Here is a 22,033-nt window from a genome sequence, read left to right as displayed (position 1 = left end):
TAGCATGCAATCAAATCTGCTCAATAAAAATAAAACCACGAGTCAAATGGAAAATTTCACAGCACGATATTTTTTATAGGGACCTGGAATGCTCATAAAATTTGAGTATGGGAAGTATGTGCTGCTTTACACCAATTGCAAGTGCTAATGATGATCGACGTGTTAAAAGCAGGTTTCTTGTCAAATATTGATGGTGAGGTGCATTAAGGTGCAAGCCTGAAAGCAAAGTCAAAGACGGTTCACGTAACCTGTTCACAACAAGTTCATCAAAAGCATGTCAAACACCATGTAATTTAAATATGGTAAAACATGGTTCATTATAGTAGAGGAAAACAATGGTGGTTCTGGGATGTTCCCATTTCCATCCCACCCATTGACTTCAACATTAAATGGGGGAATAACTATTTGAACCACGTCAATAAAGAAGAGAAAAAGTATTCTCATGATTAGTATTACATTTAGACACCAATGAAAATACATCCGTCTGTAATTGAAATCAACATGTTTGTTCTGGGACACATTTTTTGCTATTATATATTTCTCTATATATTTTAAAACAAAAATTTTAACAAAGATTTGAGGATTCCAGAGCAATGCACTCGTCAAATGCCCCACCTGGAACTCTTCCCGGAGAGGGTCAGAGCATGTTGTGCAATGCCGATCAACGAACTTTGCACCTCCTATGAAATGTTTATTTAACCATCATTACTACACCTCCATTATTATTATTAATGGTTCACAAGTTATCAAACAGTGACCACTATATTCGTCATGGGTGTGTGTCTGTGCCTGTCTGTCCGCAGCATAACTACCCGATGATATCATCCGATCTTGATGAAACTTGGGTGGGAGGTTGATATGATCTAGTTGTGTCCTGCCTAGAGTGGGTGAATTGCACCCATTGTGGGCGGAGCCACGCCCGAAAAAGATGTCTTATTAGGGGGTAATCGAGTTCAGGCTACATATTCTTTGAGGGGTTTGGTGGAATCTGACAGGGGTTTCGGTATTTGGTGAGGCCAATGTCACGTGTCTAGCCCCACGAAGATCGATTTTTCATTTTCGCCCCAAGGTCAAGGTCACAAGGTCACGAAATTTAGAAAAGTCGATTTTTGATGGTTTTATTACATAGTTTGCTTCCTGTTAGGGTGAAATGTCGTACATGATCTTATATTATCACATACATCATGAAATACAAGTTTTCCAACAAATTTCAGAATCTTACACCTTTGACCTTTGAAGATCACAAAGGTCAAATTTTCAAAGTTGTCGGAATCGAACCGAATTTTCGGTATTGTGTAGCTAACCTCATAACTGATTATACATTATTTTCTCTCCCATTTCAAGGTCAGAAACCTTCGTTTTAACATTTCCGGGCCAGCACCACACACAATTACGTACAGCTGGCTCTTAAAGGCCTGCGCACGCAGCGCATTGGGGCCCTTTGTAAATAGGCATGTACACTGCATGTCGGGAACCGACACCTGTCATGTGGGCCCCCGACCCCCCCAGTTTGGGCCTGCTTCGGTTATAGTCCGTCCTTTGTCATTGAATACCGCTCGCTCGTGAACCATGGTCGTCTGACTTATTATTGTTGTTGTTCTTGTGGTTTGTGATTGCTCCTCCCCATGCACTGGGGTTTTGCACATGCACATGATCTCGATGGCTGGGCCTTGAACCGAGTGAACCGGTGGATCCTTTCAAGAGATCAACAACAAAAAAAAGTGTCCCTCTTGTACCCATATTTTTCATGGAATGAGCTGGTACTACAGTTTATGCACAAATACAGCAACACAAAAAAGAAAATAAAACATCTTAAACCCTCAACAGCTTCCTTCCAAGAGATTGAACAAAATGATCAATTTAAATAAAATTACTATATAAATAGCATTCTGCAATGAAAATACAACTATTTCATAAACACCACCACTTGCAATGCTTCTTAATAAAATAAAGGAAGATGTTAAAAAGCATCAATCACAGGATACTCAGAGGTTGAGAAACAAGCTTATAAAAAGTGAAGGTGTAGAAGAATGAGTAATATCATCACACTTCGAGTTAGTCCAAATTATTACTCTCAAACCAAGATTACTTGGAAAATAAAGTTTGAAATCCAAATCAAAACACTTATAACAAAAGCAGAAAAAGAGGCAACAGCAACCGAACAATGTAAAGAAAGTTAAAAACCTGGATATTCCAATCAGGGGGATTCATAAAGGTACATTTATTAGTTGAGAACTTATTTTAAGCAGAATGGTAATTAAATAGCCACAATATTTCATCAATAAATTTTTATTCTAACTGCAACATTATCGACAAATACATCCTAAAAAATTTTTTCCACGATAAAAATATGGTGAATATAACTCATTGTGACGCTTGTAATAAAGGAATACAAATATTACAACAAACAATCACACAACATGCACAGATTCAATACATTTAAACAAATCCAACCAGTAGAGCAAGAAAAACATTTTGATGCTTGCTCAAAGGACTTGAAACAATAATAGACATCTTCAGTCATGCAAAAACAAAAAAAGCACAGGAGAATTACATTCAAGTGAATCTGGATTATCCTCCAGTAATGAAAATACAGCTGAGTTTGTGATTGAAAAATCCGATGGAGCATTTAAATAACCTAAAAATAGTAATTAGGTTTGAAGAGGCAGAACCAAAACTAGACACCTGCCATCACCAAGGGTAAGCCTCCCCCAGCACCCACGATCCAATGATGACAATATTATTTTTGGACTGCAATATGATCTTAATCTTCAACATTTAGGGATCGACTGTAAATTAAGAAAGTGTGTCCACATCTACTATCCATCAATAAAAGTCAACATCATGAAAATTGGATGAAAATTATTCAAGTGATGATCAAAAAGGTCGTAATGCCAGTCAGGGCATTTGTAGATGAGTGAATAGTCATTAGCCATTTATCCACAGGCCTTAGAGTTTAAACAACCTGAATGGAGGGTCTGGGTGGAGAAAGTTGGGTGGATGCTCTGGGCCGAGATTTTTGGTTGTTCGTTGCAGACCCTTTCTTGTTGGGACTGGATCAAAGCAAAGATTATGGCACCCTGCAAACTTACAGCACCTTGCAAAGTTCACATCATGCTTATCCAGCATTGCGAGGTTCAGATCAAACCAAGAGGACATCAGCTTGGAGAGGCCTGTTCTGAACGCTAAGCCCTGTTCTGCATACAAGCGCTTTTTGTCAAGACAAGAGGACTGAAAGTGGTTAGCACCAGTACATCTCTTTATAGCTAATTAAACGATTGTAATGCTTGTTCTGTTACATGTTCTGATGCAACAATATTGCATGCCTTGTATGAACACCATTGAATGCTTTTGTATATTGCTTCATTGATGTACAGTTTCATGGAGTATTTGGGAGCCATCCAGAGTCTTACTCTTATCCTTTGGGAGCTTATCGGAGCTTTGGATTATCAATAAACAACCGAAGGCTTCAGTATGAACACAACTTGTTTGTTTCTGAATCCGACAACCTTCGAACAAGCAATACTATGGCTGAAAACCCAAGTGGCAGATAAGGACTTCTTGCTGCTATAAAGGTGTTTTTAATTTTTTTTAGTTCACAATCCAAAAAAAGTAGGTCAAGGACACTAATCAAATATCTGAACAACTGCAACACAGGTCCACTATTATGACGCAGGAACATCTTGGAAGGCCTAGCAGTCTAAAATTCCACATTGGCAAAATTGAGCAATTACAAAAAAATGCTTCTTTTTTTCAGACCACCTTTTGACGCTCTAGCATTGGGTGCATCCCACTGCATCCAATAACTTCTACCCTCGCCCTAGTGTATCCCACTACAGAGTATTGTGCACCTGTCTGGGCTATGAGCAGTCACACCAGGCACCTTGATACCATCATGAACTTTGCAATGAAAATTGTATCTGGCACACTGAAGTAAACCCCTCTAACCATGACTCGGTGCTTACAAACATCGCACCCCTGGAAGTTTGCAGGCAAGCATGAACATCCTGAGTATACCTTCAGATGCAATCCAATGCCGACCTACCGATCCACGCAGAGCTACTGAACACTCCAAGACTGACTGAAATCATGGAAGCCTTTCTGGATTAGAGGACCTGTAGTGGCCAAAAGTAATGGTAAGGAGTTGTGGTGGTAGCAATAGGAAAAGGGATCAGTTCAAAATGGACAGCGAATCCAAGACCCCACAAAGGAACCCCCAGTGGAGGTGTCTTAAACGACTGAGAACCCGACATGCAAGAACCACTCATCAATGTACAAGTAGAACCAAGTAGAGCCTAATATGTACCTGCTGTGGCCCTCAAGATCAGACAGTCCTACATGTAAAGGAGATGTGTGCAGAGATTCAGCGAGTCCTTCGCAGAATTACACAGGGCCATTGATGCAATCAAACGGCTCTCATTTATTACATCTTCAATTCTCATTGGCTAAAAGCTATGAAAGAAGATTGGGTCATGATGATAAAAATTAGGTCAAAGTCAAAAAATGCCAACCCCACGTACTTTTTATTTCCATTATTGATGCAAAATTTCATTCCGAAAGTGCAAGCCGGCTCTGAGATACAGCTCAGACATTGGCAGAGAAAGGAGAAAAACCTAAATGGTGGCTTCGTGCTCTCAAGGGTCTAAGACCTTGACATTTAACTCGGAGGGTTATGATGCAAATGAAGTGTAAATACACCTTGCTCTAGGCCACCGATTCTGAAGTAGGGGTCCATGGACCTCCAGGGGTATGTGATGCCTCATCAGTGGTATGTGATACCCAGCACTGCATGACCCCACTTTGCACAGATTCACTTTGGCGTAAATTAAATATTAAATTCTTAATTAACTTGTGAAAATTTAACCCATCAAGTCAAACGTTACAAGCTGAAATGCACGACATCGACCATAAACGCGACTGCTAGTGTTGACATCGCTGGCATCTGAGCATGTTTGAGCATATCTCAACTCCCATACGACTACAAAATTAATGACATTAATTTTGTAAAAGAGATAACTCCATTAAAGCGGATGTCATGATGACTAACTTCCCCGCAAATGTCTCCTGCCCTTCCTCTGCTCCAATTGGTTCATCCAATCATATGCTTGTGAAATTCAACATCTCTGGCTCTTCTTGTAGAGCTGTCTCAGTGTAAGTGAGTCTTGCTGTTAAATCGGGCAGATCGACAGGGACAGCTAGCAAGCAGCCATCTTCAAAACAGGTCTCCCATATCTACTGTTTGACCATCTATAGCAACCTTTCAGCCCAAAGACACAATTGCATTTCACACTATTTGCCATGAATGCACAATCACTATAAGGTGCAGATACTATTGGAATAGTTGTGCAAGGTTTATTGATCATTTATTTAAGAAAAAACAAAAAAAACAAAGAATCAACATGAGCAAAAAAATTAAAAAAACCAAATCTAAAACAATATTCAGTTTCCTTCCTCCTCTTTTACTGTTAATTAATTAATTCCCTTGCTTGCCAAGTCTGCTTGCACCACCTACTGGCCAAATGTCAAGCTTGTTAGCTCTTGTTTTTAACCCAGTGTCACCTTGCTGTTCCATGAGCCTGGATTAGTTTCCAAAAAACGAAGAAAAGAAAGGAGGTCACCATTTTCCAAATCCTTTGTCAACATCTTTGTTGGTCAAATGCATGGATTATTTGATTTAAGAGAAGCATTACTGTATTGCTTTTGCATCCACATTTTGAGTTTTACCACCTTGCTGGTTGATGTCACATACCATTAAAAATGGTGCCACTATAGATGGACAAAGAGTCGTAATCGCAGGCCACATGGTCCTCCAGGTCAAAGTGCAAAAATTCCAGCAGGATGCTCTTCCCCACAGGAACCTCAATGGTCCAGACACAGAACCTGCAGCAGATTCAATTGCGTGGCAAACGTCCTTCACCAACGGAGTAGATTTCAAAAGTACCAAATCATACCAGAAGTAAGCATCACAACCAGAAGATGGAGGTGCTCTGCTGCCATTGCAAAAATAAATGCATCAAAACATACAAAAAAAATGATAGATTTGAAACAGCTAAATAAATTATAATAGGAAACTGCTTTCTTGAAAAGGCCATCCAACATGACTTACAGATTGTTTGCATATGTTCCATTGTCGAGAGGGTAAGAAAGCACACCCTCATCGTTCCTTATGACAATTCCTGATGACTCACAGCTACCTGCAAAGGGGACATCTCAATATAAAGTTTATTACAAATATCCACGTGGCAGAAATGGTAGCTACAATACAATCCAATTCTTTGAATTGTTCCTTTCATTCACTTTATTCTCAGTAACAAAATTTTGAACACTGATGCTGCCATTACATTTGCTTTACAATTTTCAAGATCCTGAAGCTGCAACCTTTATGCACAACTCAACACATGCAAAATCCATAGATCATTCCTCAATTACCACACATACCTTTCCCACTCTTTCCTCGAGGTCCTTAAAAAAAAAAGAAAAAAAAAAGTGATTAAACATTTAGATATGCCGACAAGACCAATCATGCTTTGATCAGTTGACAGTGCATTATTACTACATGTACAAAAAGCTAGTTTGTGAAATCACCTTCTGTATTGCCATCATTATACAATCAAAATTCCTCATTGCATCACAGTGAAATGGAAGAAAATAAAAATCTATAAAAAACCCCCCCACATTTCAATTGGACACAGAGTCCAGTCATAAGACGCTGAAATATGGCAGAACCTGAAACAAATTGCAATTGAAATAAAATCGGTGTCATTCCATTTATCAATACCCATCGCACATTATATCAGAAATCGAAAATAAATATTTAGTGAAACCCATTTTTTTTTGACTGAAAGTAGCACGAGGCACAAAGAGTTACTTTTTGACACCAACTTTTCATGACATTTAGCGAGCAGATCATAACCAAAACCTCAGTGTTCCCAGTCTTCATAAACCCCGAATATGGGTCGTTAACTAGTGTCCTGTAAAAATCTAGGATAAATGAAAAACTGCAGAAATATTGATGGCCACTCCAGCAGTTCATATTTTTGCCACCAGATGTCACTGATGACTTCAGTGCCATTACAGATGCCATATTGCCGGTGTTTCTGCACACAAGTCGATCGGTTAACTTCGATTGGACATGCGATGATGATAACTTCTCCTAGTTGATAACTTCTTCACAAACACTTCTCCAAGTTGGCCTCGGTGTTCAGATGTACCACCATTTTGGATCGAAATTTCTAATCGACACCTTGCACAAACTCAGATTCTGCATCTCCTATCCAGAGATTGAGATTAACAATGCGCTGACAAGACAACGTGTGACCAGTATACCCAGTGGTCACTTCGGCCAATATGCTGCAGACAATATTAACTATAATATCAGGACACTTGACGGCAAGAACACTTTCCACAGGATGGGAATAAAAAAAAAATTTTTTTTTGTATACAAGATCGAGCCTCGTGTAAGAGCTAACATCAATCACACACAAAAAAAACGTACACACAAAACATAGAATAAAGGGAGCAGGAGACAAGATCGGGAGAGAGAGGGAAGCACACAAGTACAACAGCAGAGAACAGGGACAACGGAAGATCTGTGGGAGGGAGAGGGCTTGGGGGAAGGAGGCATGGTGGGAAGGCGGGGAGGGGGTGGCAAAGGTATAAAACATGGACAATGCAAGAACTTCCAGGAAAGAAAGAAGTCAGTATTTCAGAACAAAAAAAAGTTGATTTGGGGGGATTTTAAGGGGGGTAGAAGCGATTAAGGTTTTGGATGGTTTTGGATGGGAAAAAAGTGGATTTGGGGGAAATTAACAGGGGTAGAAGAGATCAAGATAAGAGATGGTGGTGAACAGCTGTTTTAAAGACCTGGAGGGAGGAGTGGGATTGAAGAGAGGGAGGGAGTTTGTTCCAGAAGCAGGAGTAAAGAGGAATGAAGGAGTGAAGGTGAGCAGAGAGTCTTGATTTTGGGAATTTCACCAGAAGAGGGTTACTGGCAGATCTTGTGCGACCTGAAGAAATATTTGAAGGACAGAGCACAGATAGAGCTGGGGGAGCAAGGCCGGATATGAGTTGGTAGAAGACAAAGTCCACCTACCTGCCTGCCTGTGGTGAGTGAGTGAAAGGCCCTCGGAGTTGGCTTCAACGCGGGAGATTCCAACGATTCTGAAAGCTTTGGTTTCAACAGCATGAAGACGAGCTAGGTGTGAGGCGGGAGCACAGTATTCCATTGAGCTGCGGATGAAAGCCTTATATGTGGTGAGGTCAGGTGTGCCAAAGAAAGACTTCGCATGATGGAGGATGCCCAGTCGGCAACTGGCTTTGGAGGCCAGCTTGGAAATATGGTTTTCCCAGGAAAGATCATGGCAGATAGTGAGACCCAAAAGCTTGAGTGACAGAACTTCTTGGAGAGGATTGTTCAGAAAGTAGATGGGAGGGTTGTCCAGTCAGTCTTTTGGGAGAGACATAGTAAAGGTGTGAGATTTGTCCGGATTGAAAGACATGTTCACTTATTTGACCAGTCTGATTTTGTCCAGGTCTGCAGAGAGAGAGAGAGAGGAGGCTGCAGACTGCTGATCTGAGATATGAGGAATGGAGAGGCAGAGTGTGGAGTCATCAGAAAAGAGATAGAGAGGATTTTCAATAGTCAGAGAGATCATTGATGAAGACCAGAAAAAGCACAGGGCCCAGAACACTACCTTGAGGAACTCCAGCCTGAACAGGAAGGGGATATGAGAGAAACCCATTCAGGGCCACATGTTGACTACAATCAGAGAGGAAGTCCGCAAGCCATGCGTGGAGATTTCCATCGATACCATAGGAGGAGAGAGAAACAGTGAGGTAATCCTTGCCATAAATCGAAGGCGAATCCAGACGTTGCTCATTATGAAAGCATTGTGGCGTTGTGACGTCATGATGTTATAGCTGATCAATAATGCAATATTTGATTTCTGTTGGGCTGTTCTCATATGTCAGTAATAAATGTATGGGGTTTCCAATGAAGGGTTTTTGAGACATCGCAACACGGACAATGTTGGATGGGATTTTTAATTCATGTTAATTAGGACACTTCCACAAATTACATTTTTCTAGATTTTAAATCATTACTTTAACCACCAGAGGTGGATGGAGGTTATGTTTTCACCACTGTCTGACTGTGAACAGTAAATTTCAAAAGGTTGTGGACGGGTTCAGACGAAATTTGGTCGAGAGGTTGGGTATGTGACAAAAATGATTAGATTTTGGTGAAGATCCGGATGCTAAAATGTTTTTTCACGATTCTTCACCATTGAAGACAGAATTCCATGGGACAGCGGTTAAAAGTTTGATGCCATTTTTGCGTTATGTTATAACCAGAGTTTGTTTTTGGAACAAAATGTTATGGACAAGTTATGACAAATGGAGCAAAAATCTATATATAGCATATTATCTCAAAATGTTATGGACGAGTTATGACAAAACTAGGTGGATGAGTTAGTGAGTTAGATAGAACAAGCCGATTAGATTTGGGTTCAAATCCGAATCCAGATCCAGCCAATCAGTGGGATACAAAACAAACTGTTCTGCCTGACGGAGGTAAGCGCTCTACCGACTGCGGCTTACTTTTGTGAAATATACAGTTTGGAATAAAGCAAACTACCAATAACTATTAAAACACACCACTGTACAATTATAATCTGTATTTTAAAACGAGAAACATGAAGCAGACATAAGGTCATAAGGAAGAGGTCTTGACTTTAAAAAAAATGTAATAGAAAAACAGCAACACATGAAAATCAATAATCCAAGGAAATCACCAGCATTCATCTGCGTCAGTAACCACGGAAGCAGGTGAACAACATTGGAGAACATGCCAGGAGATCCCAGCTGTTCAACTTGCTTATCCCATCCACGAGCGCAACCAATACCCCATGACACCAAACCAGTTAACACCCATGGGCCACTTTCCCGCTGGCACACCAGAGGCCCACCGGAATCACCCTGGTCACATGGTACACTCACTCAGACCACACATGCTTTACCTGCAAAAGTTGAGATTCATGACATCTTTAAAAAGAGCTCCATCATGTATGCATTGGTCGATACATTTACTTGTAAAAACAAAAAACAAAAAAAACAACAACATTTTTAACCACCTCCACACCCACCTTACACCCCAACACACCTTCCCTTTCCTTTTACATTTTCCAACTTACCATCCAAATTGAATGAATTGAATTCATTCATATTCATTCATTCATTCATTCATTCATCCAAATTCTACCTTTGTTCCCATTCCTATCCTTTTATTTAAGCCATGCTCATCCTTCATCACCCATCGTTTTTAAACACATCATAATAAGTCCAATTAGCAATGACTTCACATCTACAAAGAGTAAAACACGATATTTGATTTATTATGTGCTACTATTTAGTGCAGCATTATTTAATACATTATTTAATTAAAGGAAGATGGAAAAGATTTATGGAAATGCTGTTGAATGCAGAGAATGAATGGGACGGCAACAGAGAGTAATCCAGTTTTAGGACCGGCAGAGAAGATAACTGAGAAGGAAGTTGAGGAAGCGATAAAAGCAATGGACAGTAGAAAAGCGGGAGGGCCAACGGGAGTTGTGGGAGATATGTTGAAGGCACCGGGAAGTTGGGGAGGGAAGAGAATGACAGATCTGTAATCTGGTGGTGAAAGAAGGCCGCATTCCAGTGGATTGGGAACCGAGTACCCTCGTCCCTCTATACAAGGGGAAAGGTGACCCTCTGGAGTGTGGCTCGTACAGAGCGATAAAGTTATTGGAGCATGGAATGAAGGTATTGGAAGGTGTTGGAGAAGTGAATAAGGAAGAAAGTGAAGATCAACGAAATGCAGTTTGGATTTATGCCAGGAAGAGGAACGACAGACGCACTTTTTATTGTAAGGCAGTTGCAGGAGAAGTACATGGAGAAGGGGAGGAAGTTGTTTCTTGGGATTGTAGATCAGGAGAAAGCATTCGATAGGGTTTCACGCGAAGTAGTGACATGGGCATTGAGCAAGTTAGGAGTGGAGGAATGGTTGATCAGAGTAGTGATGGCAATGTACAAGAGAGCACACACAGCTGTAAGGAAGAAGGATGGGAACAGTGGTGAGTTTGAGGTGAAGGTGGGAGTGCATCAGGGGTCGGTACCGTGTCCACTACTGTTTGTAGCTGTGATGGAGGTGATGGCTTGGAACGTAAAGGAGGGTTTACCGAGGGAGTTGTTGTATGCAGATGACCTGGTGTTGATTGGGGAGAGTATGGATGGACTGTAGGAGAAGATGAACAAGTGGAAGGAATGTATGGAGACAAAAGGTCTGAAGGTGAATATCAGAAAGACAAAGGTGATGGCAATTGGTAAAGCAGGGGTTTCCAACCTTTTTGTGTTATGCCCTCCTTGGCTCCCAGTGCACATCCCCAGCACCCCCCTCGCTTTCGCAAGGGTCGAGCGGCGGAGCACGTGTAAGCAGGCTGGGGGGGGGGGATCTGGGGGCATGCCCCCCAGAAAAATTTTGATTTCTAGATGCTCTGTGGTGAATTCTAAGAGGTGTTTTTTCCTTTAATTGGCTATTTTGTTTGTATGAGAATAGGTAAATTATTACACAGAAAATGAGGAATTCCAAGCAGCCAAAATGAACATTTAGTTCCATAGTTTTTTTCTGTTCCTTACTGGCTCCCAACTACATCGTTTTTGGAAGAAGCAAACAAAGCAACGTCGCTCGAATGATGCTTGTTTGACATGAGATTTTAATATTATCAGTAGCAAGACTATGGACAGCATAAAATAGAACTGTCACACAAGAAAACAGTATGAAAAGGTTCCACATCAAGAATATGTGAAAACTAAAAACCTCTGTTGTGTCTGTATTTAACGCAGTGTTATAATCTCACAAAAAGAAAATTCGACAACGACTAAGGTAATCAAAACTAGGGACGCAGTGCATGTGCCATAAAAGTGAATTAAAAACTCAGAGGGATGGCTGAAATTGCATTTTAGCTACCAATTGGGGTATCTGTGGTTGAGTCACAGTCAGGGAACAGCAGAGATCATCTTCCACGTGGAGCCGATTACGCCGTTTCGATTTGATATTAAACAGCGTGGAAAACCCCGCTTTGCAGAGATAGGTAGACGAGAATGGCAGAAGCACCGGATAGCTATCTGGCTGATATTAGAGTAGCGACCCATTCCCACCCAAAACTCCATCAAGCTCCTCTCTTCGAATGTGTCTTTGGCAAATGAATTGTTACAGGGATCCAGGAATTCATCTTGCATTGCTTCCAGCATGCTCTCCATGCAAAGGTTGATGGAAAAAGGATTCCTCACAATTTTTCCTCATTTGTATCTAAATCAGGAAAATACTTATGAAATTCTCGCTCCAGTGACTGCAGATGCTCAAGAATGTCATTCTTCAGTACGGGATCAAGCTCTTTTCCCATGCTGTCTTGCAATTCAGACATTCTTTCGAACACAGCATTGTTTCCTGTAGTCACTTTCCTGCGCCAGTTTTAGAGCTTGGCAACAAATCCTCTGAGATAATCGTGGAAAAGAATAATATTCGTCCCTCTTCCTTGGAGCTTGAGGTTCAGCTGCTCGAAAATGTCAACAAGGTAAGCAAGTCGTTCGTTCCACAATTCTTTGCCGTAATGCTGCAGGAGGTCATGCTTCCCTTGAAGATTCAAGAAAAGTTTGACTTCCGCATGGAGTTCAAAGACGCGGTTCAGAACATTCCCTTTCGAAAGCCAACGTACAGCAGTATAGTACAGCAATGTTTCATGTTCCACGTTTATGTCTTTGCACAGCTTCTTGAACATTCGGGCATTGAGAGCCCCTGCCTTCATGTAGTTAGCAATCTTGATTACGACTTCAAGAACTTCCTTCAATGAGAGAGGGAGAGTCTTACAAGCCAGGGCATAGCGATTAATCATAGTGGGTTCCTTTCACTTGTGGTGCCAGCATCTTCACTTTTGGAATCCTGATTTGGAACAAAGCATGGCAGGAGCATTGTCAGTACAGACAACGCATACATTCTCCCACTGAATTCCTCCCACATTGAAGAACAACTTCATTTTTTCCATGACGTCGTTGGCTTTTGTCATTGTTTCCAGGGCACTGCAGAACAAGAATTCTTCCTTGATATCATCTCCCTTGACATAGCGAACGAATGCCAGTAGCTGGGAGCAGGAACTAACATCGGTCGATTCATCAAGATGAAAAGAAAACAAGCCGAAAGGCGCCGCCTTACTGTCATTAATGATCTGTTGTTTCACATCTTCCGACATGTCACGGATACGACGCTGCACTGTGTTATTCGATAAAGACACCTGTTCAACTTTGCGTGCCTCTGCCTTGCCGAGAACCCGTTCGACAATGATGAGGGAAAAAGGCTTGATGAGTGTCTCCCCAATCGAGTGGGGTTTTTTTCTTCTTTGCAATTTCAAGAGAAGCTTCATAAGAAGCCTGGACAGTTGCTACATTTTGTTGTTGAAAAGCTCCTCCCTCATCCAACTTCTGTTGCTTTAAATTTCTTTCATGCCGCTTGAAAAATTCGGAAACCCGCTTTGCATGTTGTGCGTGATTCATCTCGAGGTGCAACTTCAACTTGGATGGCCTCATGGATTCAGTACTCAAAACCTTGTAACACAGCACACATCGTGGTTTCTCTTGGCCAGACACGGTAATGGCCGTGAATCCAAGCTTTATGTATTCGTCAAGATACTTTCTTTTTTTACTCCCAGAAGCCATAACGTCAAATCTGCAATGGGGGAAAAAAAAACAATATCAAAATCAAAACAATATTAATATATATATATATTTTTAGTGCAGTTAAAATTACCCCATGCCCCCCCCCCCAAAAAAAAATACACCGTGGCCCCCAGGTTGGGAACCATGGTGGTAAAGCATGTGATGAGGTGGAAAGAACTGGGAAGTGGCCGTGTGCGGGAAGGGTGTCGGAGTGAACTCCATTAAATGTAAAATGTGCGCTGAGTGGGTTCATCATAAATGTAGTGGTCTGAGAGGGTCATTAACCAGTGTGGCAGCTACATTCAAGTGCAAGGTGTGCACAGAGGGAGCTGCAGATGGAGGAAATGTTGAGTTCGATCTTGGAGACAGCATGAAGCTTGAAAGTATGAAAACATTTTGCTACCTAGGAGACATGCTGAATGGAGAAGGTGGATCAGACTCGGCAACGGTTGCTGGAGTGAGATGTGCATGGAAGAAGTTTCGGGAACCGAGTGGCGTGCTGATGAGGAGGGGAGTGTCGTTGAAGCTGAAGGTAGGCGTGTGCTGCATGTGTGAGAAGTGTTATGATATATGCGAGTGAGACATGGGTAATGAACGTAGAGCAGCAACGAAGGCTGGGAAGGGTGGAAATGCGAATGGTTCGGTGGATGTGTGGAGTATCGTTGAGAGAGGAAGACAAATCATGAATTGTGAAAGATGATGGGAATAGAGCCTGTGATGGATGCTGTGAAGAGAAACAGGTTGAGATGGTTTGGTCATGTGTTGAGGAAGGATGAAAGTGATTGTTTGAGAAGAGTGATGGAAATGAATGTAGAAGGAAGTAGAGGACGGGGAAGACCGAGAAAGACTTGGCTAAAGGTGGTGGAAGAAGAAATGCAGGCAAGGGGGTTAAAAAGGGAGATGTAGAAAATAGGGCAAAATGGAAAAGATCGTCATGGGGCCCGCAAGGCTAACCCCCACTCTAGCAGGGAAAATGGCCTTAAAATGCCTGTTGTATTTAGTACAGCAATTTCACGTGCAAATAAACCAACATTCCCTCGGAAGACAAGGCACCTGACAGGCATCTCGGCCCCCTTCAGGAAAGCCAGCACAGAGCATGGTGGAGTCGGGCACTGGAAGGCCCAGGGACGTGAGCACTTTTGTGCACTTGGTGTGCCCAAGCAGTGGGAGTGCAACTTCTTGGAGCTTGCTCGGTAGACGGCCTCCTGGAAGCGGCAAGTCAAACTAGGAATATCAATTTTTTTAACACCAAAGGAGATTAACAAACTACCTGGACTGCACACTGAAAGAAAATAAGGGCACATTCAATAAATGTATTTGGCACACAGTGCACAGTGGGTGGCTTAAAGTATTTTGAAAGCAGCAAGGGTAGTTGGTTAAAAGATTGGTGGAGTTAATACTATATTGTATGCTTCGAGAATACAACGACAAGCCAATTAATTATGTTTTGCCAAACGCATCTTTGGGTACAAAATGAGCAAATAAAGATAGAGATGAAGGGAATGAGCAAAGCATAGGGAAATTAATTTGGGTGTCTGGGCATGGGCATGCAACGACAAGTACAGGTTTCATTTTCTCACCTTCAGCTAATTTTCCCCACCCACTTGTGATACACAAGGTGCCATCGGGGAAGACCTCACCAACATTCGGAAGACAAGCTGGCTGTACCATGGATCCTACACTCAAGTCGTGCACCAGAAACGCAAATAGTCACATGATTACAAAGCCCAATTGTTTGGCTTACTTTATATCTGTCGATTTTAAATGTCAAACCCTTCCAGAACATGCTGCAATTCTTATTCCACACGATGTGAGTTTTCATACGTAAAATACATTTGCACAACCAACAAAACTTCAATGGAAGGATATTCAAACAAAATTACAAAATATGAAGTTTACCATAAAAAAAATTACAAAAAATTACAAACTACCATAAAACCAAGAAAAATTGATGAAAAACTCCTCAAACCCACCAAACTGTATATCCTGTTCTAATCCCAGCAGGGCAATGTCAAAGTTGACTGGGTTCTCAGGATCAAAGTTCGGATGTCGATCGACCTTTGATATTCTGAGTTTTTGCTCTTCTGGATCAGTCCTCTTCAGGTCATGCTCCCCCACCACAACCATCACCGATTCGAGCACAGTCCTTCAAAAATATATTTGTGTCAGCACAATATTTGAAAGTCTGATCACCCATGGAACATTGCTAGCTAGTATGTGCATATAATACGACAGAGATAGAGATAGAGATATACTGTACATCAATTGTCATCATAATAATCATGCATGTCATGATGCGGCATAGCCAAAGCAATGGCTCCTCTCTCGAAATTGTTCAGTCGAGAGCCATTCTTCTTGCATCTTCTTCGATTCCTCAATTGGCTTTCATGTTACCAGTATCAGGTCGGCCATTCGGTTGAGATGCTACGGGCCAGATTAAAGGACTATTCACTCATATACCTAGTCAATTTGGAAAAACTCGCAGCCAATCAAGCAGCGCAACCCAGGCAATTTACCTCACCAGTCATAATCAAGATGTACCCGAACGGTGGTTCCAAGTGATGAGGAGGTGAATTTAATGGAGCATTAAGCAACAAAAATGCAAGCATCCACCAAAGGAGTGAAAGGCAACTCGGCTGTTCTGATTTTTTGACTGACTGATTGCAGCTAATCAATGTTGAATAAAAATAGCATTATGTAATTTTTGAACGACCCCGTATTGGGGTTAAACAAACCATAACCATGTGACGAATCAGTTCATTCTAATATAAACGCGGCAGGTGACATGGATAAGAGTTGTCGAGTTAATCTTTTAATAGCGCATTACATGCGTTTCTCAATCACACTGTTCATCTTTTAAGATTGCTTTTAATGCGCGATTTCTAATTGGTCAGTTACCGGATTTTGTCACAGGTTGTGACCACAGTGCAGTCACTCCTTACTTTATCCACTACCTGGATGTATGCAGGACAATGATAGCAGACTTGGGCCAAAGACCATATGTGATGCAAGTCTCCAACTCCAGCATCATGAGCACCATGCTCAGAATGGAATAGAACAGGTCAACCCATAGTTGACAAAAGTAGATTTGATTATAATAACTACAAGAACAGATTCAGAAACAAGTACTTTGTTTGAGGGATGCAATGTGCTGCAGTCACCACCCATCGTGCGCCGATTATCGCCCCGCCACAATAGTGCTTTGTTCCTTTGCGACTTAGAGACACCTGCAAACAGATGCCAGATGGCCCATAGAAAAATCAAGTCCAAAATCAGATACTACACACCTGTTCTGACATCTGTATGGCACAGTTTCATCAACAACATTTGCCCCCTTATAACACGTACCTGCCATGGGTGCATACCAACCAGGGCCGTGTGCCCACCCACAATTCGGCTTTTGAATGCTGTGGGTAGCATACCAGCATGCCCCTCCACGGCTGTCTCCTTGGGCCGAGTTCCACATTTTCCTTGCACACAGCATAGGACAAAAGGAAAGAAGCCACAATAGGTTTCAAAATAAATATACATTTAAAAATGGTCACATCGAAAGTTACACCGATGCAATGCCAAATGCAGTTCATGTTTATCAAAGGGTAGAGAAGGAGACAGCCACTGCGCAACAGTCAAGGATGGCCAAGTACCATGGGGGATGCATTCTACCATTAGAGGATGATTCATCTTCATTTCCAGGGGTCATCATCTTGATCTTTCCAGGTGTGATTCTTTCAAACACTATCAGCACACCCAATTTCTCACTGTCGATTAACTGATCTTACACCTCCCAACCCACAGGAGTGCCTTTGACCAAGACTTCCCATCCACTCCCACATCTTGTTTGTCTTTGTGTTGTACCATCCTCCAAACAGTGACAATCTCATCCACATTCTCAGACAACATGAACCAACTTTTACCCACTCTTCCCAACTCCCTCTTTCCCTCATACATGGTGATTTCAATGGTCACCATACAGGTCGACTGGGTGTTGATACATCTCTCACAAACCACAGCACTTCAACAGGCTTGTAAAGTGCATCTCTGTTGTTTTCATGACTGGTGCAAGCTCCCCTCCATGACTCCCCCGACTTCAGACAACATCACAGCCGACTCGACTCGTGAGAAGGCCGAATGCCTCAATTCTCTGTTTGCTTGCAAATATTGTGTCCCCAACCACTCAGTCTCTGTACCCACCCTACCCAGTGGTACCCAAATGCCATTGAACTCTAGTCTTTTGCACCTGAGAAGTTGGAGAAGTTTGTCAAGCCTCTGACTTTGCTACTGGATTGGACAGCATCAGCTCACATGTCTGAAAGACTTGCTCTGCTGCTTTTACACATCCTCTCTCTCTCTCTGCCATTTTTACCCCATCATTTGCCCAAGGTCATCTTCTTACAAGTCAGTCAACATCATTGCATTACATAAAGATATGCAAAACCTGAGCCCCTTAACTTCAGACCCATCAGCTTACTTCTAATCATTAGCAAAGACATGGAATCCATAATCATGGTCGATAAAGAAAACACTGTAGCGGCTACCGCTGGGTTTTCACAATCGCCTTGCACCTATCAAGGACGCGGAGCGATCACCATGCCGGGCTCATCCAGGACGCCCGGGCAGGCCCGCGCTCAACTTGCCAGGCCTCGGTCGGGACGCCCGGGCATGCCCCCTCTCGCCTTTCCTGCACAAATGCTCCGGATAATGTGTGTATATATTATATTGCTGCCCGATAAACGGGCTTTTCAGAGTACCTGAGTGTTTTGTTTGAATAAAGCAACTCGGACGAATTCCAGCTTTTTGTCGCGTCCATTCTTCCGATCGACGTGGGAGCCCGAGCTCCTTCATTGGTGACCTACCGACATGGACATGGCAGTGGCCCTTAAACTGCCTACCTTCTGGGAGGCTCACGCGGTGGTTTGGTTCGCACAGGCGGACTCCCTGTTCGCCCTGTGAGGCATCACGGCCGACGACACCCGCTTCCACCATGTGGTAGCAGCGCTCGGTTCAGCCACAGCGGCCTGCGCCCTGAGCCTCCTCGAGAGCCCGCCAGCCGCTGACAAATATGGCGCGATTAAAAAGCTCCTCCTCGACGCTTTCGCCCTCCCATCGGCGGAACGCACACGGCGCCTGCTCGACCTGCCCGAGCTCGGCGACACGCGCCCTTCCGAGCGAATGGACTACATGCTTTCGCGAGCACTCTCCCGCATTCCTGTTCCGGGAGCTGTTCCTCCGTCAGCTGCCTAGCCCGGTACGCCTCGCCCTGGCAAGCACGACGATCACGGATCCCCGTGCCCTTGCCAGGGAAGCCGACAAGATCTCCGCCGCAGGCCAGCGCATCGCAGCAGCGACCTGGGGACCACCGCCGTCCGAAACAACACCCATGGCGCCCGAGCACCCGGCACGGTCGACGACCGAACTGCCGACGCAATTGGCGGCCGCTACACCGAGCCGACCACCTCCAGCACGTCGACCGGGGCCTCCACCTGACCAAGCATGGTGTTACTATCATGCCAGGTTCGGACAGAAGGCCCGGACATGCCGACCCCCGTGCACCTTCGGCAGGCCGGGAAACGGCCGGGCCGGCGTTCATTACCAGCCATGAGCGCCGGCTACACGGGCAACTTACTGTTCATCACGGATAAAGCGTCCGGACGGCGCTTCCTGTGCGACACCGGCGCCCAACTGAGCGTCATACCCACCTCTGACCAGGACAGGCAGTCCGCGGTTTGCGGCCCCTCCTTGGTTGCGGCCAACGGATCGGCCATCCGCACCTTCGGCCCGCGCAACGTCACCCTCTGCTTCGGCGGTCAACGCTTTGCTTGGACGTTTGTAACCGCAAACATGCCCATGGCTCTGCTAGGCGCCGACTTCCTCTGCGCACACGGACTGCTGGTGGACGTCCAACGGCGTCGTTTATTCAACGCCGAAACCTTCAGCTCCCTGGTATGCACATTGAGCAGCTCTGCACCGGCCGAGCTGGCATGCGCCCTCCCGGCGGCGAACGAGTTCGCTCGCCTGCTCACGGAGTTCCCGGCCCTCACGCGGCCGACGTTTTCGGCCGTCGCAGTACGGCATGGGATCGAGCACCACATACAAACCACGGGCCCGCCGGTCTACGCCAGAGCCCACCGCCTCGACCCAGCCAAACTCGCCGTGGCCAAAGCCGAGTTCGACGCTTTAGAACACCTCGGCATCGTGCGGCGCTCCGGTAGCGCATGGGCTTCGCCACTACACATCATCCCAAAGCCAGGGGGCGGCTGGCGCCCATGTGGCGACTACCGCCGCCTTAACGACGCTACCACCCCCGACAGGTATCCGATCCCGCACATCCAAGACTTCTCCGCCCGTCTGGCGGTACGGGTCATTTTTTCGAAAATTGATCTCATACGGGGATATCACCAGGTACCTGTCAGGGCGGCCGATGTCCCTAAAACGGCAGTCATCATGCCGTTCGGCTTATTCGAATTCTTACGGATGCCGTTTGGTCTCAAGAATGCAGCTCAGGCGTTCCAGCGCTTGATGGACGGCGTGCTGCATGACCTGCCATTCCTTTTCGTTTACCTGGACGACATCCTCGTCGCCAGCACGTCCCGGGCCGAGCACCTCCTGCACCTCCGAACACTGGTCGGGTGCCTCAGCGAGCACGGCCTCATCTTCAACCCGGCCAAATGCCACTACGGCACGACGGCCGTTGATTTTTTGGGCCACCACATCAACAAGAACGGGGCCGTGCCGCTGCCAACCAAGGTCGAGGCCATCACCACGTTCCCGTGTCCCCGCACCATAAAGGCCCTGCAGGAATTCCTGGGAATGGTGAATTTTTATCACCGCTTCGTGCCCCGTGCTGCTCAACTCATGCGGCCCCTCTACGAAGCCCTCCGGGGCAAGCCGGCCAAGCACGACATCGCCTAGTCCGCAGCAATGGACGCGGCCTTCCAAAGCTCAAAGCGGGCCCTCGCCGACGCAACACTGCTCGCTCACCCGGTGCTCAACACTCCCATCGCCTTCACCATGGATGCCTCCGACTACGCGGTGGGTGCCATACATGAGCAATGGGTGAACGGGGTTTGGCAGCCACTCGCTTTTTTCAGCCGGCAGCTCTGGCCGAACAAGCTCAAATACAGCACGTTTGACCGTGAGCTCCTCGGTCTACACCTGGCCGTCCGCCATTTCCGCCACCTCCTGGAGGGCCGACCTTTCACGGCGTTCGTCGACCACAAGCCGTTGGTTTACGCAATGGCCAAGGTCACGGAGCCGTGGTCGGCCCGCCAACAGCGCCACCTCTCCGCCGTGTCGGAGTTTACCACGGACATCCGGCACGTCACCGGCAAAAACAACGCCGTGGCCGACTGTCTTTCCCGGGCCAGCGCGAACGCGGTCCACCTGGGCGTGGACTTCGTGCTTATGGCGGCGGACCAAACCACCGACACCATGGTGCAAGCCCTCCGGGCGGCGGACACGGGCCTCCGCCTGGCCGACATCCCCTTCGTGGACACTGTCCTGCTCTGCGACGTCTCCCAAGGCCAGCCTCGCCCCATCGTGCCCGTCACCTGGCAAAGCCGCATCTTCGCCTCCCTCCACGGCCTTTCCCACCCAGGCCGGAAAGCTTCCCAGAAGCTGGTGTCGGCGCGATTTGTCTGGCACGGCCTTCGTCGGGACGTCCGCGATTGGACCAGCACCTGCACAGCCTGCCAACGGGCCAATGTCCACTGACACACCCAGGCCCCGCTGGCACCTTTCACCGTGCCCGAACGACGTTTCGACCACGTCAACGTGGATCTGGTGGGCCTCCTCCCCCCGTCACGGGGGTTCACACATCTGCTCACCATGGTGGACCGGACCACCAGGTGGCCGGAGGCCGTTCCCCTCGTCTCCACCACCACCGCCGACGTGGCACAGGCTTTCATCGCCACCTGGGTCGCCCGCTTCGGCGCACCGGCGGACATCTCGTCAGACCGCGGACCACAGTTCACCTCCGAGCTGTGGGGCGTGGTCGCCCGCAACCTGGGGGTCAAGCTCCACCGTACTACGGCCTACCACCCCCAAGCAAACGGGTTGTGCGAGCGATTCCACCGCTCCATGAAGGCCGCGCTCATGGCCGGCCTTCAAGACGGCGGTTGGGCCGACCGGCTGCCGTGGGTCCTTTTGGGCCAACGCACGGCCCCCAAGGAGGACCTCCAGGCATCCACCGCCGAGCTTGTCTATGGCCAGGCGCTACGCGTCCCGGGCGAATTCGTGCCCGACGCTACCAGTCCCTGGTCCGCAGCTCAGCAGCGCAGCAGCGCTCGGA

The 22,033-nt window shown here is 45.5% G+C and overlaps 1 protein-coding gene across 1 annotated transcript in view; it reads right to left on the bottom strand.

Annotated features, from left to right (window-relative positions):
- Positions 1-22,033, bottom strand: part of LOC137424178 (ovochymase-2-like) — a gene marked incomplete at its 3' end in the record, with an annotated part of 52,495 nt that overhangs the window by 19,108 nt on the left and 11,354 nt on the right. Inside the window, exons 2-10 of the mRNA XM_078769233.1 lie at positions 17,095-17,216; positions 16,876-16,973; positions 15,720-15,892; positions 15,327-15,422; positions 14,800-14,951; positions 9,792-9,975; positions 6,439-6,462; positions 6,107-6,194; positions 5,750-5,880 (exon numbers count right to left, since the gene is read on the bottom strand). Of these exons, the coding sequence (XP_078625359.1) occupies positions 5,750-5,880; positions 6,107-6,194; positions 6,439-6,462; positions 9,792-9,975; positions 14,800-14,951; positions 15,327-15,422; positions 15,720-15,892; positions 16,876-16,973; positions 17,095-17,216 (1,068 nt within the window). The remainder of the gene's footprint in view (positions 1-5,749; positions 5,881-6,106; positions 6,195-6,438; positions 6,463-9,791; positions 9,976-14,799; positions 14,952-15,326; positions 15,423-15,719; positions 15,893-16,875; positions 16,974-17,094; positions 17,217-22,033) is intronic.

The sequence above is a fragment of the Myxine glutinosa genome, unplaced genomic scaffold, assembly GCF_964187855.1.
Source record: "Myxine glutinosa unplaced genomic scaffold, kmMyxGlut1.1 SCAFFOLD_1734, whole genome shotgun sequence".
Classification (NCBI taxonomy): Eukaryota; Metazoa; Chordata; class Myxini; order Myxiniformes; family Myxinidae; genus Myxine; species Myxine glutinosa.
Note: the sequence above shows the minus strand (reverse complement) of the source record. Positions and strands in the feature narration are given on the sequence as shown.